Consider the following 18,950-nt stretch of genomic DNA (forward strand, 5'->3'; position numbering starts at 1 on the left):
AACTAAGTGGGTGCTTCTAGCCCATCACACTCTGATGGGCCCAGTACATTTTGGGCTTGGTTAAGTGGAGGAAACTGAAAATGGGCCAACAACAATAAAAATAGGAGAAACCACGTAATTAGACGTACTCCACTATCATATATACTAATATTACATATATTTTAAAAATATTACGTATTATACCACTAATTAAGAGTTTCCTACTATACATTATGAAAGATATACCTAGATACATGTGTTTTGCTATTGGATACACTAAAATAGGGAGAGAGACAAGTCAGATGGGGAGGAAAGTGAGTGAGATACATCATGTATCTCATATACATGTAAATCACACTATATATGCAGTAGATAATATGTATATGTATGTTTACTGACGGGATTCACATGTATCTGGAATACCAGATATATAGAAGAGTGGTGATCGAGAGAGGATAGAGACGAGGAAGATTTGTTATGTATCTCAGATACGTATAAATATACTTAGATATAATATATCTATAACAAATTACACTTAATTTTGACCCCATATATCTCGAGATACATGTATGTGATGCACCAAAATATGTTAAGATTCATAATATTACAAATTAGAGTGTATTTGAGTAATTAGCTCCTAGACTAGTGAATTTATGTAAGTTTTATTTAATAATATACCCAGTAAAATTTAAGAAAAGTAGAATATATATAAATTAGCTCGAATTCAACAAATCAAAGTAGGTAAATAAAAGTGGGGTTACAAAAACCCAACTTTGGGTTGCTATTTAAGTTGTTGAAATTGATTTTTTTGTTTGTTTGTAAATAGATTGAATTTTGTAACCACTTCAGACATATAAGATTGATAATATATTCCTTTTTTTCGAAAAAGGTTTGAAAATGTTTCAACGTATTAGAAATGGTTTAAATTTTTTCACCTTTCACCTGTTGGATTAAATTTGTCCTTTCTTCTGTCTATTGAATAAAGAATGACCTTAACCTATTTGAAATATTTCAAATTTGCGCCTTCTTCTACCTAGTAGATCAAATTTACCCCTGATTCCACCTATTAGGTCAAATATGTCTTTAATGTATGAGAAAATAATTCAAATTTCCCCTCATTCTACCTAAAACTATATTTACCAAAAGTTGTTAAAATACATGTATCATGAATACATGCGGGTCAAATCAAGTATAATTCATTTCAAATAAACCTTATTCAAGAATAATTTACATGTATATAAAATACACTCTATTGCTTGCTTCTCTCCCTATAAATCTGTATTTTAAAATGTATCTTGTATCAAAGATACATATGTTTAGTATCAAAAGATACTTGTTGATTCTCTCACTCTGCCTCTCCTCTCTCTTCTCTCGCCCACCTCTTTCCGTCTCTCGCTCACCTTTCCCCTCTCTCGCTAACCTTTCTTTCTGTATCTAGTATTAAAAAAATACATGTATCTCAAGTATCTCTGATACATATTATTTCAAATTATAGAGTTAATTAATATTTATAATAGAAATATTTGCATACTTTAGATAGTTTTTTCCTAAAAATACTCTAATAGTATAAATAAAAATCCTAGTCTTTTTTACCAAAAAAAAAAACATTTATAATTTGATGACCTCCAATAAATACTCCAAATAAAATAAGAGAAAAATGAAAAATTTTTGTGAACAGTAATATTTTTTCAAAGAAAGATAAAAAAAAAATCTACTTTCTCAATTACTCTATATCAAAAACAAATACATGAAGTAACTCCTTTTGTGATATAACAATTAAAAGCAAAAAGTAAAAATTGTTAGTAAAGTTTTTAGTTTTTTATTATTTCCAAGTTTACTCAAAAGGGTTTCCACATTTTTCAACAAGCCCCATCTGTGCTTGAGCTACTGCCCCTCTGCTTCTTTCAACAGGTAAAGTATAACCTTCATTTCTCTGAAAATTATCATAAATTTTCATTGTTTAGCTTCAAATTCTGATTTGAGATTGTTTGAATTCAATTTAAACGAAGCTATTGGAAGTGATTTGCATGTATTTGTGTTCTTTTTTTGTTTTTTGCTTCAGTATCTTCAAATTGATTGTCTTATGTGTGGGTTGACTTATTGAGGATTTACTGGTTGTATTAATCTCTATGATAGTTGTATATGTGTGAGAAATTTTAATACTAGAGCTATGTTGTGCTGATAAGTGATATCTAGAGAAATTATTGTAGATATACTAAAATAAGATTCAAAATGTGTACTCAGTGTAGAGATTAGATTAGCACTGAAGATATCTGTGATAAGGTGGGGGTGCTCTTTATGGTGGATAAGACTAGGTAAGCGAGACTGAAATGGTTCAGCATAAGAGGAGATGGTGTAGGTGCCCTAGTGAGGAGGTGTGAGAGGTTGACTATGGTGGGTTTACAGAGAGGTAGAGGTAGGAGGCCAAGGAAGTATTGGGAAGAGGTGATGAGACAGGACATATCATATTTTCAACTTATAACAAGAGGTGATGGTGTGGGTGCCCTAGTGAGGAGGTGTGAGAAGGTGGCTATGGTGGGTTTAGTGAGAGGTTGAGGTATGCCGAGGAAGTGTCACCATTTAGGAAGAGGTTTAGATAGGACATGTCACATCTTCAGCTTACCGAGGATATGACCTTAGAATAAGAGGTTGTGGATTAAGGAAGAAGGTGCGTAGGTAATTGATAGTTGACTCGCTATCTTGTGGATAGGCTTGGTGGTAGTTTGGTGCAGCATACTAGTTTCTCCTTTCATACCAGTAGTAGTAGTATTCTCATATTTTCTTGTCCTAAGATTTTTGTGACTCGTTGTTGTTTCATGTGCTTTGGTTATCACATTATTTAGCTATTGTTTTTCCTTGTTTTCCCTTTTATTTGCTATGTCCTCTTTACTTCTGTATGTTTCTATTTTAAACTACTTTAACGTGCGTTACTTGAGTTGATGGTCTTTCTGAAACAATCATTACCTTTATGAGGTTAGGTAAGCTCTGGTAGACTCTACCCTTCCTAGATTCCACCTATGGAATACCCTGGGTATGATGTTGTTATTGTTATCGTAAGATTTGAAATGTATGAAATGACTGCCCAATGAATATGTCAAAGATCCAATCTCTTTTCTTGTTCCACAATTTATGGTTCGCAGCAACTCGAAAGAGAAGTGGCTTTACTTTGTTAGTTAATATGAAACTTGTTTAGATTTATTTATGAATGTCACCTCATCTGTTTGCCATTGATTCTACTAGTATTAAAGGTATTTTATCATGAGAGGATGATAGAGGATAATTGTGATTTGATAAAGCCTTGGTTGCTGCTAATTCTTAAGATTTATACTCTACTGTTGTACTCCTCTTCTATATTTCGATGGATGCCATTTCTTTTTGGTAGTCAGGGGTGTGTGATGAAGTTCAATTGTGGAAAATCATAGCATTCATATCTTACACTCAGACTATTGCATGTGTAGCATGATAATGCTAGATAAAACAGACTAGATATCAGATTATTATGTCCACAGTTTATAATGACCTAAAAAAGGCGTTCGATGACTAAATGGTATCTCCCGACTAAACCATGTTGATAGCTAAAAACGCTATAGGGTGCTGAAAAATGTGCATTATCTGTTTTATTTACTTTTGATTGTTTAGGAGAGATTGTCAAGTTTTTCTTCATTGATGAAGCCCATAATTGAATGCTTAGTAGTACGTACTGGAGCATGCACCTGAAATTTCTATTCTTACATTATCTTTCTGGCTTATCTTCTGAATTTTGCAACCCCGATGATGTGGACTCTAATTTGTCTTCAATTTGCTTCCTCGGTCAGGCTAATTTATAGCTCAGCTTAGCTTGTGGTAGTATCTATTTGCAATGGCAGATGGCCAAGAAAATGACAAGAATATTGAAATATGGAAAATGAAAAAGTTAATCAAAGCCCTTGAATCTGCAAGAGGAAATGGTACCAGTATGATCTCTCTTATTATACCTCCTGGTGATCAGATATCTAGGATTACCAAGATGTTGGCGGAAGAATATGGTACTGCATCAAATATTAAGAGCAGAGTGAATCGTCAGTCTGTCCTTGGTGCAATTACGTCTGCCCAGCAGAGGCTTAAACTGTATAATAAGGTACCTCCGAATGGTTTGGTCCTTTATACTGGAACTATAATGACTGAAGATGGGAAGGAAAAGAAGGTAACCTTTGACCTTACACCTTTTAAGCCCATTAATGCGTCTCTATACCTATGTGACAACAAGTTTCACACGGGACCTCTGGGTGAGCTTTTGGAATCAGATGAGAAGTTTGGTTTCATCGTCATGGATGGTAACGGTACTCTTTTTGGGACCTTAAGTGGCAACACTAGGGAAATCCTTCACAAATTTACTGTTGACCTTCCCAAGAAGCATGGAAGAGGAGGTCAATCAGCTCTGCGATTTGCTCGTCTTCGAATGGAGAAACGCCATAACTATGTGAGGAAGACAGCAGAGCTTGCTACTCAGTTCTTCATTAATCCAGCCACTAGTCAGCCAAATGTATCTGGACTAATACTTGCTGGATCAGCTGATTTCAAGACGGAGCTGAGTCAGTCTGATATGTTTGATCCACGTCTTCAGGCAAAGATACTTAATGTGGTTGATGTGTCCTATGGTGGGGAAAATGGATTCAGTCAGGCCATCGAGCTATCTGCTGAGATTCTCTCAAATGTGAAGTTCATACAAGAGAAGCGCTTGATAGGAAAATTCTTTGAGGAGATCAGTCAAGATACTGGAAAGTATGTATTTGGTGTGGATGACACAATAAAAGCTCTGGAGATGGGAGCTGTTGAAACTCTTGTCGTTTGGGAAAATCTTGATATAAACCGTTATGTGCTGAAAAATAGTGTTACCAATGAGATTGTCATTAAGCACCTAAACAAGGACCAAGAGGCTGATCAAAGCAACTTCAAGGATTCTGAAAATTCAGCTGAACTGGAGGTCCAGGACAAAATGCCGCTATTGGAGTGGTTCGCCAATGAGTACAAAACCTTTGGTTGTTCACTTGAGTTTGTCACTAACAGGTCTCAAGAGGGGTCACAGTTTTGCCGAGGATTTGGTGGCATTGGGGGCATCCTTCGTTACCAGCTTGACATGCGTTCGTTTGATGAGCCATCTGATGAAGGGGAATATTTTGAGGATTCTGATTAAGCTTATTTCCGTCTCCTTAGCCCATATGATGGATAAAGAGATGCAATTTGTTGAAAGTTTTGAGGTTATCTTAGCAATGAGTCTCCTGCTATCATCCTTAGTATCAATCACCGAGTCTTTGATGTTGTTAAAAATTGTTTGCTTTTCCTTTACATGTGAAACAGGTTTCATTTCGGGACTATCTTCAATTGGAAACAGGACTTCTTATTGTTTTGAGCCTATCTACCTTACACTTGTGAGTTTGCTACTGCTGTTATGAACTATGTCTTGCTTGTAATGGGATTTAAATTGCTAGTCAGAACCGCGACCCACCTCGCTATTTAATTTCCTCCTATAACAACTTGGTTACTTTGTTGATTCTATCTGTTGGAAACCTTGTTAGTGCAGCTTCATTTTTGAACTAATGCTTTGTTCAACTGATACTTGTGCCTTGCTTGATTCTAGTGTAACGCCTGTTGCGCGAACAAAGTAGATTTGGAAGCTACATATAAGGTGTAGGATCTCCTAATGGTGTGAGGTTTGTTACGAGTATCTTTAGGCTGATTTAGCCCAACACTTTTTGATATTTTTCTTGCATGGGTATGTGGAAGGATAAGTTTTCAGATTGATCATGATTGGCGGATTCAGGATTTAGAATCAGTCTATTCTGACTTAGACACAACGGATACGGCCAAATCCCATGTGTCTACTCTATGTTGGCCATTGTTTGTGAATAGAATTCTGTTTGGCAAGCAGCACAAATAAAATAATTACGTTTATGTAAATTGAGTTGGGTGGGGTCTTGACCCGTTATGTAATCCATTACCTAACCCGTTTTGATCCAAGCAAATATTGGTTGGGTTGGATTTTGACCCAACATGTCCAATTGTCACCACCCCTTGTGTTTACTCTTATCAGGCTAATCATGTAGTTGTACATTGCATGTTCCTAATTCTTTCATAGGCAAAAGGATTTCAAAAAAACTTTGTTCGCAGGAGTACTTGCTAGAGACGAGGTCAAAATTTGAAGTTTATGAGTTTGAGATTCTATATCAATAATTTGTATACATTCAATTGATTTATTTACGACACGTACATGATTTGGACCAAAACTACTGCGTTTAGCCAAACCGCCCCAGCTTCGCCATTTGACCCCACCTCTCCTCGTGCAAGAGGCAAAGTCAAGATTAAGAGTTTGGAGGTTCTAAATTTCGTTAATGACTGTCAATCAACTTCGTTAGCGGTTCACAAATTAATATACATAAATGTTTTATTAATTTTCTAGTACAAATATAGGATCTACGAAAAAACTAATGGATTCGTCCGAACCCATGAACCCCAACCTAGCTCTGCCTCTATATTCATCGCTAGAAACCTTTTTCTCTACTTTTTTAAATGCAAGCAATACTCGATTTGATATGTTTTGCTTGAACCAAGGGTCTATCTTCACAATAAAGGGGTTAGATGGCGTACACATAACTTCCTTCTCATACCTCACTTGTAATGAGATTATACTGGATATGCCGTTACTCTTTTAAATGCAATACTTGAGTTTAACAAGTATGTTTCACTTGAACCGAGGACTTGTCAGAATCCTCTATATCTTCACAAGGTAAAGAGTGAAGTTGCGTACACACTCACCTCTTTGGACTCCACTCGCGAAATTATATCGAGTATATTGTTGTTACTCTTTTAAAATGCAATATTGACAGACTACAGTAGAAAGCAGGTGGTCGGTTTGCACTTGTTTTTGAACAAAATAGATGATGAGTGATAGTGATGTAACAACAAAAACAATTGAATGAAAAAAAATACTTTGATCATTTGTTATTTGTCAGTTTATAATAGTGACCTCATTTTCTGTATATATTTCACTATTCTCTTACATCCATGTGCTAAGATTGTATACAAACTATTCATCATCATAAAAGCAATGTTGTCATAATTCCATTTTTTCATCATGAAATGGTCAAATTACTTTTTATGTTTGTTTCCTTTACAATAACAACACTGTTCTGATGAATTCTTGCTTCTTGCTCTTTTTTGCTAATAATTTTTTTTACTGTTTATCCTTTTATAAACATATAGGGTCAATATCGCGATCTGGTGAAATACCCGGTAGATTTGTAGGTAACACTTCGTAAAAGTCATATAATAGGAGTCTACGAATTAAGTGCTCGTTTGACCATAGATAAGTTTTACCTTTTTGCCGTTTTTGGAATTTTATTTATGGAAAACTATTTGGACGTAGAATTGTGGTGGAGTAATAATTTTTGGAATACAACATGTTGTGGGATGCCTTTATGTATGGAAATTAAATGTGTTTGCCTCTTATATTTTGATTTTACAAGTTTACTTTTCATCCTCAAAGTTGAGCTTAGTTATGATATTAGTCCCATAATTATTCACATTGAGTAAATTCAGCCTCCAATTTATATTAACTTATATGCAAACATGGTTCCTCCAATGGGAAAGAGCAAGTAAGAATGAGAATAGTGAAAACTCTCACTAGTATTAGTAGATTCTACATTGATGTCCTTCGAGATCATGATTTTAAATAAGAAGATATGAAAATTACGAATTAATATTGAAAGGTAGTCAATAGTGGTAGTTGCAAGATCTTTTTGTTACTAGCTTTATTCATGTATGTTGTTGCTTTTGTTATTTGTTATCTTCGACTGTTTATTGTGTTTTGGATATCACATTTTGCTACTTTACTTTTATTATTGTTCGTAGTATGTTAAGTATGTATTACTATCACGTTTTCTTCAACACTGTGATATTCCATCGATTCCTTATTCTTTGTCAACTTTTAAATTGACACGCCTATTAAGAAAATAATTATTGACATAGTAAGTTTATCATTTTAATCCTATTAGTTATTAAGTGGATGAATCAAAATTTAAGATTTTTTTAAAAATTAATTAATTGAGAGCATAATATTAAAAATCGTCCTTTATTGATTTATCAAAATGAACAAGTAAAAATTAATAAAAAATTAGATAAGCAATTAAGAATAAAAAGAATAATAATTATTTTGATTGTTACACTTTAAATTAAAATACTTCAAAAATAATATCTCTATCTCCACGAGATCGAAGTGATAGGAATAGGAAATCTAAACTAGTAGGGCACAAAATACATGCAAGACAATTGATTGGTGATCCATATGTCTTTTCTTGGGAAAGAAACTTTTGACTTTTATTAATTCATGCTTTGACAGGGTAGAGGAGCTAGAGATTTATATTTCAAACTAAAATGTAAAAGATATTTATAGGAATACATAAAAAAAATTGAAAAATAATAAATCACTTCAATCATTTTTTAAAGACCATTATTTTTAATGGTTTAAAATTGAAGAAATTCGATAATTAATTCACCTTGTAAAAGATAAAATTGAGCGTAAACAGATAACTTTCAATGAGAAGTTAGATTAGTAATTAATTTTGAAAATAAAATAGATTACGTGTTATGACATGATAACTTCATAGTCTATGCTTTCATAATGCTTAATTTACATGCACCTTAGTTAATTTTACAAAATACTTTTAACTTTTTTTATCAACAAAAATACAGTACAACTAAAAAAAATAAAAGAAATTATTCATAAAATTTGTCCATACAAAAAAGTAAATCTAAAATCTTATAATTATCGATCCACCTCGTTGATCACTAGATCAGTCACACCCATGGATCATGTTACTTGTACACAAATTTCACTATCTCCCTTTGAATGTCATACAAGATTCATGCCTAACTCTTAATTAAAGTCAAAGAATATGGTCCAAAAATAAATAAATAGTGGGCACATAGTTGAAAGACATGGCATTATATTGTTTGAGCTACTATGGTCCAAATTAATATTAACACCTATAAATTATAATCCTTGTTATCCAGGCTGTATGAATATATATACATATAGAAAACTACTTTTAACTAATGTTTATAGAGACATTATTCTTATTCACACCACATGATCTTCTAACTACCCTTTTTTAAATCATAAAGATGTTTTTGACACAAATTCCTATCAATGAACACATGCTTCTTTCTATATGTAATAATATATTTTTTCTGTTTCAAATTATTTATCTTTTTTTCCTTTATACGCTACTTGAGAATATTAATTATAAAGAATTTTTATTAATATTATTTTAATCTAGTTTGTATCTAAATTGTAATTTCTCTTCGTTAAATATTTACTCAAATTTATGTGTCATTTTCATTAATGAGTATGCAATTGCTAAAGTCACCTTGCCAAGAAATGTAGAAACCTGAATAGACACCTACAAATAAAGTACATTGTAATCTTTAATTTGATTTTAATTGATATCTGTACGCTTTAATTTAAGTATGCACAAATAAATGTTTAGATTTGTATAAAATTTAACAAATAGTGATATGATACAATTAAGACACAAAATTATCATGTAGGATGTCAAGTAAGATGCATGTTTAACTATCTACTTGTGTATATAGTTAGAAGACATAATTATCAGTTGAGATCAAATTAAAGTATATATTTATGGAATAATTGTATAGAATGACAAATTAATAATATAAAATATATATAGTAGCTACCCTTTGATTTATTTGTGTTCCATAGCAAACTGTTTGTCAGTCCCTCTCTCCCTCATATTCTCGCTCGCCACTCTCCCTCTCTCGCTCGCTTATTCCTGTCGCTCGTCTCTCTCGCTTTATACAATAGAATTGTATAAGTTGTGTTTCTAACTGTATAAAGCGAGAGAAAATTGTATAAACACATGCAAATACATATATTTTCGTCCTATGCACTTATAATTATACAATACAAATATTTCTCTGCCCAAGTCTCTTTCGCCTTTCTCGTTTTATACAAATTCAAATTGTATATAATTTCTCTCTTTCTCATTTTATACAATTCGATTCAATTGTATATTCCATGCACAAGTCTCTTTTTACCTTTTTCTCTTTCTCGTTTTATACAAATTCAAATTGTATATAATTTCTCACTTTCTCGTTTTATACAATTCAATTCTGTCTTTCTCGCTTTCTCGTTTTATACAATTCAAATTGTATATAATTTCTCTCATTCTCGTTTTATACAATTCGCTTCAATTGTATATGTATAGCGAATTATATATATAAATTTGCTATGAAGCGCAATTATGCAAATTTTGCTATGACATACAAATATAAATTTTATATTTACTATATATGAAAGTTACCCTATATTTATTTATTATGCCGATAAATTAAATTAACAACTTCAAGAAGTAAATAGCGCCTCATATCAAAGACTTTGTAAGTTTCAAGAAAAATTATACCAAAAGTAAAATAAGGAAAAATTAATTAATTTTATCGTAAACTTCAAAATCGATAAAATAATTTTATTATTTCAGAAAAAGTGACAGATAATTTTAAATAGAGGGAGTATCTAAATTGTCTATCTATTATGCTTCATTTAATGTTGCCAAACATTGTCTTAAAACCCATGAAAAAGGCAGAATGATAGTGTTTGTTGGTATGTCAAACTCAAAGGAAGGTACTTTTAATCATGGTAAGGTACAATGATACTATATCAAAAATAATTTTTAACGATAATTAATTAATAATATAAATATTTTTTAAATTTATAATAATATTCGATTCATTGACAATTAATGAATAATGACAAATATTTAACATTTTTTATTAATATTTATAAACGCTATATTATGCAAGGGCATCACTCTAATGAAATTGTTAGAGGCATTATTCTCTTTGAAATGGAGAGCCACTCGGAGTAAGGAGATTAATGATAATGTTACATATTATATGTTGAAATGGAGTGGATAAAATGAAATTTTGTATTCAATGTCTAGTGCAATAAAACTGTGTTATCATGCTTTAAAGAAAAATTATATAAAAGGATGATTTAGATCAATTATGTTACCTTTGTATGAAGTAAAGTATTTGTCGATTAGTCAAGAACTCGTACTTTCAGGAGATGAGGATAATGAAAATAAGAACATTAAAGATCAATGCGTGCACATAGAGAGATATAATCAGGATTCAGGAATGGAGTTATTCAAGACAATATGTGAATGACCTTCATAGTAAAGAAGATACGGAAAAAGAGACTGAGATGATTCAAACATATAAAGACAGATACAGATATGTTCTACTCCATCCGTCCATTTTTATTTGTCATGTTGCGCTTTTCGAAAGTTAATTAGACTAATTTTTAAAGTTTAATTACATTACATTAATTCGATATTTTAAACAAAAAATTTAGATATTCAAAAAATACTATAAACTGCAATTTTGCATATTAATATGATAAAAAAAAATCTTAAAATATTACTCTTTTTATAGTTTGACTCTAAAAAATAGTAACCTTTACAAATAATGGTGATCGGAGAGAGTAATAAAATGGTACAAGGAGAGATAAGAGTAGAACACAAGAAGTCTCGGGGACAGAGACACGACACAAGTGTAATTCGCTGAGCACATGAGCCAAGATAGAAAGATAAGAAAATCGAAGAATAGAGCAAAATATTAACAGGTAGTCGAACATTGTCTAGTTCCGTTATCAACATTGTTATTATCACCATCCTACCAAATATACATAAATATTACAAATTTTTTTTACTAGTTATCACTATTCCCCCTTCTCCTCAATTGAAGATAGAGGAGAAGAAGGAGCAGAAAAAGAAGAAGCAGCAGAAGAATAACAAGTAATTGAATCACAATTAGAAGGTGTAAATCCAATAAGTAAATCAACAAAAGCACCAATAATAAAACCATGATTGATTTTTCCATTCATCTTCAAATACCATTGTAATAATTCTTGTAAAGATTCCCAATCTTTAATCTCATGTGTATCCACCATTTCTTCCATTGATTTCTTAAAATCCAAATATGGATCCTCTGACTCCAATGCCAATGCCACACTTTCCTTAAATGGCAATTCTTCATCAACATCTTGTTCAATTTCTTTTAATTTCTCCTGACTCTGACTCTGATTCTGATTCTGATTCTGATCCTGATGTTGTAAGATTGATGAGCTAGTACAATTTGGCTCAAAGAACAGTCTTTCGGAGCGAACCCCTTTAATGATTAACTCCATTAATGGTTCCCCTGTTTCTTCAGACTCTGTTGAAAAACTTGCTGATTCTGAAGAATTTGTGAACCAAGATTCTGGTGTGGTTTCAATTTCAACAACCCCATGATGATGATCAGTGTTTGAAGGGTCTAAAAAGATTGAATTTATAGTCTTGAAAATGTGGTTTGCTCTAAAAGATTGAGTCTTGGAATGAGTACAAGAAGGCCATTGCCATGAACCAAGATTCATTTTCTTGCCCATAAAAAAATGGTAACTTTTTGGGATACAAAGAAGTTGTGATTTTTTTGTTTTCAAGAATTCCAACTTTTGGGGGTTGTTTGTATTGGTATTTGGGATATACAAAAAAAAAAGTTGTAATTTTTTTTTTTTATCAAGAATTCCAACTTTTTGGGGTTGTTTGTAATGGTATTTGGGATATACAAAAAAAAGTTGTAATTTTTTTTTTTCAAGAATTCCAAGTTTTTGGGGTTGTTTCTAATGGTTTTTTAGGTACAAAAAAGTTGTGTTTTTTTTTTCAAAATTCCAACTTTTTGAGGTAGTTTCTAATGGTTATTGGGATACAAAGAATTTTTTTGGGGATAGTTTGTATATTCTAGTGAATTTTTTGGGATTTCAAAATGTTTGTGATTTTTTTTTTGTTGGTATTAATGGTGATAATAAAAAGGAATAGGGAGAGATATAAAGAGAGAGAGGTGAGAGGAAGGTGGAGAGGAAATGGGAGGGTGGTGGTTAGGTCTATTTCATGTGTGTTATTTAATTGTAAGTTATGTTTTTTTTATATATATATAAAAAAATTAAGAATTTAATGGTTTTAATAAATGCACTATCACGAAAAAATAGTGCAATTGATTGGAACTGAAAGTTATATAACAAAAAAAAATTCATAGTAATATTTTTCCGTTTCTAAATAAGTGATGTTCTTAGCTTGGACGTTCTCTTTAAGAAATTACTTATTTCGAGAAATTAAAATACTTTTATCAGCAAAACTTTAAAAAAGATATTTCAGAAGAGGAAAGAGAGTAGATCGAGAGTAGGATAAAATATATGTATATTCTAATTTTTCAGACTTTACTTATTAAATTAAGTGGATATATTATTATTATTATTATAACTTTTGAAGAGGGGTGCATAAGAGAAATGTTACAATTATTTTTTAATCATCAAGTATGCTTAGCCAACAAAATGCAGCCTCATAATAATTTAATGTCTTAATCTTATCATTGATAAGCTCTTATAATAATGTTAGCTACAGAATTTCATGATAAGATATGTTCCTTCAAGCTAAATCATATATGTAATAAATAATAATACAAATAGATTTCTAATATCTTTTTTTCTAATTTATTTTTGGTCCTTTGTGCTTTCTAAGAACCAACATTATTTGCATAATTCATTTGTTGTTATCAAACATTTAGGGTCATTTTACTTTTGTCATGCATAATCTAGATTTGTTTCTATATACAATTTTTTTTTACACTTAAAAAGCTATCAATTTTATTTTATCTTTTGAAATCTAAGGAAATTTACGATCGCTATTATTTTTAATGTGCGTTGTATGATCACTCTCATATATATATATGTATATATAGATAGATGAATTTCTCATAGCTAAGTTAAGGTAGAAAAGGACATAACTTATGAAGATAGGCAGACATCATGTGAGTTCTTTATAATTGATATAATACATAGATATATATACAATTTAAACTTCAATTAATAACTAACTATTTTAATTTTGAAGTATAGACATTCAAAATTTATATGGTATAATAATATCGTATATTCACGAAACACGATAAGAATGAATTCAAATATTTAAATCAATGTACATTTTCAAAATTAAAATATTTACTTATCAACTAACATTATGATATAATTTCTAATACATCAACGTTATTAAAGAAATCAGAAATTCAGAGAAAAGGACATCAAAATGTTGATATTCAAAATTATATAGTAAAGTTATAAAAGTATAATTTGCTTCTATTTTTTACCTTTCCATTTATTTGCAATGAATTTATTATTATTATCATTTATAAGGCTCCTCATATACTCACTGTTTTTTCCTACTTTTATTTCTCTGCAACCGCTAATAATTTATGTTTTAGTTTTTTCTCTTTTTAATTTTAAAATATAATATAAAGTAGTCAACATGTAGTACAACCATTAAATAACTATGATACTTCAAATATTGAAGTGACACTTCAAAGTTTAAATTTCCGTAAATTTAGATATAGAAGCTTTAAGAAAATTTAAAAAATTATTAAAGAATATAAAAATATTATAAAATGTGATAATCAACAATTTACAAATAATTAAAAAGGCATATAAAGTAAATTTAATCAATAAAAAAAGTTGATTGACTTTTAACATTCCAAATATCTTGCATTAATCAGCACTAAGGAAAATATTAGAGATGTCAATATGGGCTAGCCCACTCTATTCGGGCTAATTTGTATAAGCTTTGATATTTTACGGGTCAGGCCGGGCTAGTCTATTTTTTGTATGGACCGGAAAATGATCGTTCCAATCCACAAGTACGTAGGCTACAGGTTTGCCGGGTCAGTTCACTTTTTAAAAAATTATACATATTTTTTAATTATTAATTTAAATTATAAATTATAATTTAAATATATTATCATAAATATCGACAAAACAATATTACATGATGTTGATGTTACTACTTATTAAATTTACAAATAAAATTGTCTTTATAAAATATTTATTAAGTTAAGTTACCTTTTTTTAAAAAAAAAAAACTATTAAGTTCTTTTAAGTATAAATATCTAAATAGAAATATTAACTTAATTGTTTTGAGTTTTGACTCTCATCAATTTTAAATTTTAATATTATATTATATTTTTTAAAATAAATTTTATTGGTCGTCGGGCCGGCCCTACCGATATTTCTCAAGCCCCTCAAATTAACAAACTTATTCAGGCCGGACTAAAAATCCCTTTTCTTAAATGGGCTCCAAAAATCTTAGCCCAGCTCTACTAAATTCCGGGTTAGGCCAGGCCGGCCCAACGGACCTAGCCCATATTGACGGCTCAAGGAAATATTAATTTTGAAAAATTATATCATTATTAAATTATTTTTATTTCTAATTATATTCTACATTAACGGGTAAAACTCTCCCTAATAAAAGCAAGTCTGTAACCCGGAGAATTTAAACTATATTCCACATTGTTTGTTCTACTATTTTTTCAATTCATTTCAAAAAAATATACTTTTTATTTACAATTCTTTGATTTCTATTTTTCCATGATATATTTAAAATGACGAATTAAACAATATTTTTATTCTACATGTCTTTAGTAAAGACACTTGAATATTAAAAAAAAAAAGGCAAACAATTATCATCTTCCTATTTATTCTTAAAAAAATTAAAAATTGTTTTTTTAAATTTCGTGTCAAATTAAAATTGAAAAAATAATTATCACCTTCCTCTTTACTGTGTACTATCATTAGAAAAGGCACTTGAGTATACTACTCATGTAACAAATGTATATATATAAATGAATAAAGACAAGAGTATATATATACTGTAGCAAATAAAGAGAAACATCTTTCAACAAATAATTGCACACACAAAAACTCACACATTAAATATTTTCATTTTTCTGTTAAAAACTTTGGCTTAATACATAGTCAATAATTTGTGAGTAAATTTTAAATAGACATAATTTGAATTACAATTAATTTTTCGACCATCTAAACACGTAATAAAGTGTTCCTATTATATATACTTTTAATTTCAATTTTAAAAATAAATTGTGTATATTCACAAGTATTGTATATTACGTAAATAAGCTAAGTATTTAAAATATGTTATTTTTATTTAATTATATATATATATGCATTAGTTCAATAAGCAACAAAGCATTAGACTTATTTCAATTGAATTTGATGCGTATAACTAAAAAAGACATATTTATCGTGGTTATCTTAACTTTCTAACGGACTCTTTAGAAGACACAATTCTTTTTAATCAAAATTTGAGTTCAAGGTTTCCAATAGAAATGCTTAATCATGCTCTTAGTTAAAACAGGTGACATATCATTTCGAGTGTTTAAATAAAATTTATCGAGAAACTTAAAAGTCGTCTACCTATTAAACCAAAAAATATTTGAAGTGTAGCTTAATGAAAGACAAGAAGGGGTCATCATTATGAGCTATATATCATGCATGCATGCATGCAATATAATCATGATTAAACTCTGATAAAAGGTTGTCATAACTCATATATATATATATGTAATTGAAGAAATTGGACCATAGCCTAATAATAGTGAATCAACAATTTTTTTGCTTCATAAAACATAGAGGACATTTCTTTTAACTTGTGGACAAAACACATGTGTTCTATCTCCACCTCTATATAATTACTCAAGAGGAAGAATTTATAATGTTTCAAAATTACTCTTTTAAAAAAAATATTTTTGTAATTTTTTTTCTCAAAATAAGTGAGATTTGATGTAGATAAAATGTTTTTAGTGTTACTAATATTTATCAAATAAAAACGCGATAGTAACAAGTTTAAGAAAGTGAAACTAAGACGGGAAATTCACCTTTTTTCTGACTTTTAAGTAAGTAAGACCTTGTCCTCTTCCTTTTCGATATCAAGATAATTGACGAAGGTAATGCTTTGAACATTTTCGCTGTGAAGTCGAAAGATAAATATAAAAAACTTTTATGTGGATACCCCCTTTTACTCTCAATAATGCTTGAGGTTCTATACATTCTTTATTCAATTCATTTATATCCTTTTATTTTTAGTTTTTAGGTTTCCTTTCCTCTCCAAGCCAATCGATCGCCTTCTAGCTAGCATTTGTTTTAGACTGATTAAAATTAAAAGTATGTCGATCATATAATTAATTGAAATTAAAAGTAATTTTTAATTCAACAATAGCATATCTGATATAATATCACAAATAAAGTTAGTAAAAGGCGAATGAAAAATAATTCCATAAGATATAACACATAATTAATACACATGCCACATCCTCTTGTTATCATGATAAATTTTTTTGAAAGTACAAGTTTAAGAATTATATATATATTCATAAAAAAACTATCTAAGTACAAAGTTCCAACAATATTAGGCTATTTTATTAATCTAGTCTCAATTATTTTTAAATTATCAAGAAATTTCTTCTGATACTTCCCTCGTGTGATTAATTAGAAAATTTTGTTTAGGAATATTGAGATTCTTATCTTCATAATCTTAATTAATTTATTTTTTTAAAAAAATATTTTCTCAAGTGGCAAAAATTTATGTATATGAATTGTTTTGTCCCCTCTCTACCACTCATCATGACTAGTAGGGTGGGGTACATAATGATATATTGACCTTAATTCTATGATTAGAGTTCAATTATATTTACCTTTAATTTGCTCTAATTGTTCTCATAATTACTTTCAATTAATTAAAATGATAAATTTTGATTATAGTCTTTGTAGAATTGAATAAGTATATTTAGCCTTCAATTAATTGAGATGCGGTGTGTACTTTTGATCCATTTAATTTATTCGTGAATAATCACAAATTTTATGAATTATTATAAATCCTTTCATCACATATTGCGTAGACATTTACTATGTAAAATTTGTATTATTATTAAAGGTAATAAAATTTTAAAAATAGTTCAAATATAACATATTTTCTAGCTATAGACACCATCATATAAGACATATTTTAATTATTACTAGAAGGTTAATTATGTTAGCCATATAAGATCAAAGAAACAGTTCAGTGCACTAAGTATTTTGTACTGACATACGTTTCGGTAAGGGGTGTGATGTAGGCCATCTATCCTGATGCAAAGCATCGACTGTTTTCATGGCTTGAATATGTGATCCCGTAAATCACACAGAGATAACTTTACTGTTACTTCAAGACTTCCCTTTAATAATATCACGATTCACAAGGACCAAAATAAGAATTTACTAATAACTAGGGGATTAAAAGTGCCATTATGCTAACTGTTATTTAATTAATAAAAAGATTTTGAAATACGTGAATGACCAAATTCAGATAATTATTGTAGGTTCTGAGATATGTTTTTAATAATAGAAGTCAATTAAGGGAGTTGTAACTAATTAATTATCAATTCTTGCATTTCTTAGCATGTTTTAGGATAGTGATAAATAATTATGGGACAATTTTTTATTCCTAATTACTAATTAAGTCTGACATATTCAGGTCAATATTATGCTGCTATTATCCAAATATATTTTTTTTCGAAAATATTTCACGTTTTATAAAATTTAGGTGCATTCAATTTAGAGGAAAGTTCTTAAATAGCTTTATTTATTTAATTAGGAAATGCAACAACATTTAGATTTTCAAAACATAGTGAAATACATTATTTATATCTAACAAAAATAACTCATATGATTTCATTTTAATTGGAAGTAATCGCTAACGAAGGTGTAATCTTTTTTTTTATAATCACATAATATATATACGAAATACTTTATGCACCTGACTGTCTTTATCTTGCCCTTAAATATGATCCCAAGCATTTCTATATATATAAAATTAGAATTAAAAATAGGAGTTATCTCACTTTAGTACATAAAAATATATGTAATTCAAATTTTCAAATATTTATTTAACAAATTACTACATGTCAGGAAAAAGAAAAAAAAAGCTTTTTACAAAAAGAAAATAGTTTTATATCTTTTTCATAAGAAATTTTATTTTTATATATAAGATATCTTTATTTTT

At 29.7% G+C, this 18,950-nt stretch overlaps 2 protein-coding genes across 3 annotated transcripts; one reads left to right on the forward strand and one right to left on the reverse strand.

The window, feature by feature from the left end:
• The first annotated feature begins 1,762 nt into the window (after positions 1-1,762).
• On the forward strand, positions 1,763-5,514 carry LOC107004846 (eukaryotic peptide chain release factor subunit 1-3-like). 2 transcript variants are annotated; one of them, XM_015203223.2, is made up of 2 exons: positions 1,763-1,890; positions 3,795-5,514. In XM_015203223.2, exon 2 carries the CDS (start codon positions 3,839-3,841, stop codon positions 5,150-5,152), a length of 1,314 nt encoding a protein of 437 aa, XP_015058709.1. In that variant the 5' UTR covers positions 1,763-1,890; positions 3,795-3,838; the 3' UTR covers positions 5,153-5,514. The 2 variants fall into 2 exon arrangements, with proteins under 2 accessions (XP_015058709.1, XP_027768837.1); XM_027913036.1 differs by having other exon boundaries at positions 1,795-1,895.
• Positions 5,515-11,637: 6,123 nt separating this feature from the next.
• LOC107004107 (transcription repressor OFP13-like) lies at positions 11,638-12,953 on the reverse strand. The gene has a single exon (XM_015202341.2). The coding sequence runs from the start codon at positions 12,455-12,457 to the stop codon at positions 11,753-11,755; it is 705 nt and encodes a 234-aa protein (XP_015057827.1). The 5' UTR covers positions 12,458-12,953; the 3' UTR covers positions 11,638-11,752.
• Between the last annotated feature and the right edge of the window lie 5,997 nt (positions 12,954-18,950).

This window comes from Solanum pennellii, chromosome 11 (assembly GCF_001406875.1).
Source record: "Solanum pennellii chromosome 11, SPENNV200".
NCBI classification, from domain to species: Eukaryota; Viridiplantae; Streptophyta; class Magnoliopsida; order Solanales; family Solanaceae; genus Solanum; species Solanum pennellii.

Coding starts and splice junctions, on each gene's coding strand:
- LOC107004846 (XM_015203223.2), top strand. CDS start 3,839: ATGGCAGATGGCCAAGAAAATGACAAGAATATTGAAATATGGAAAATG.
- LOC107004107 (XM_015202341.2), bottom strand. CDS start 12,457: ATGGGCAAGAAAATGAATCTTGGTTCATGGCAATGGCCTTCTTGTACT.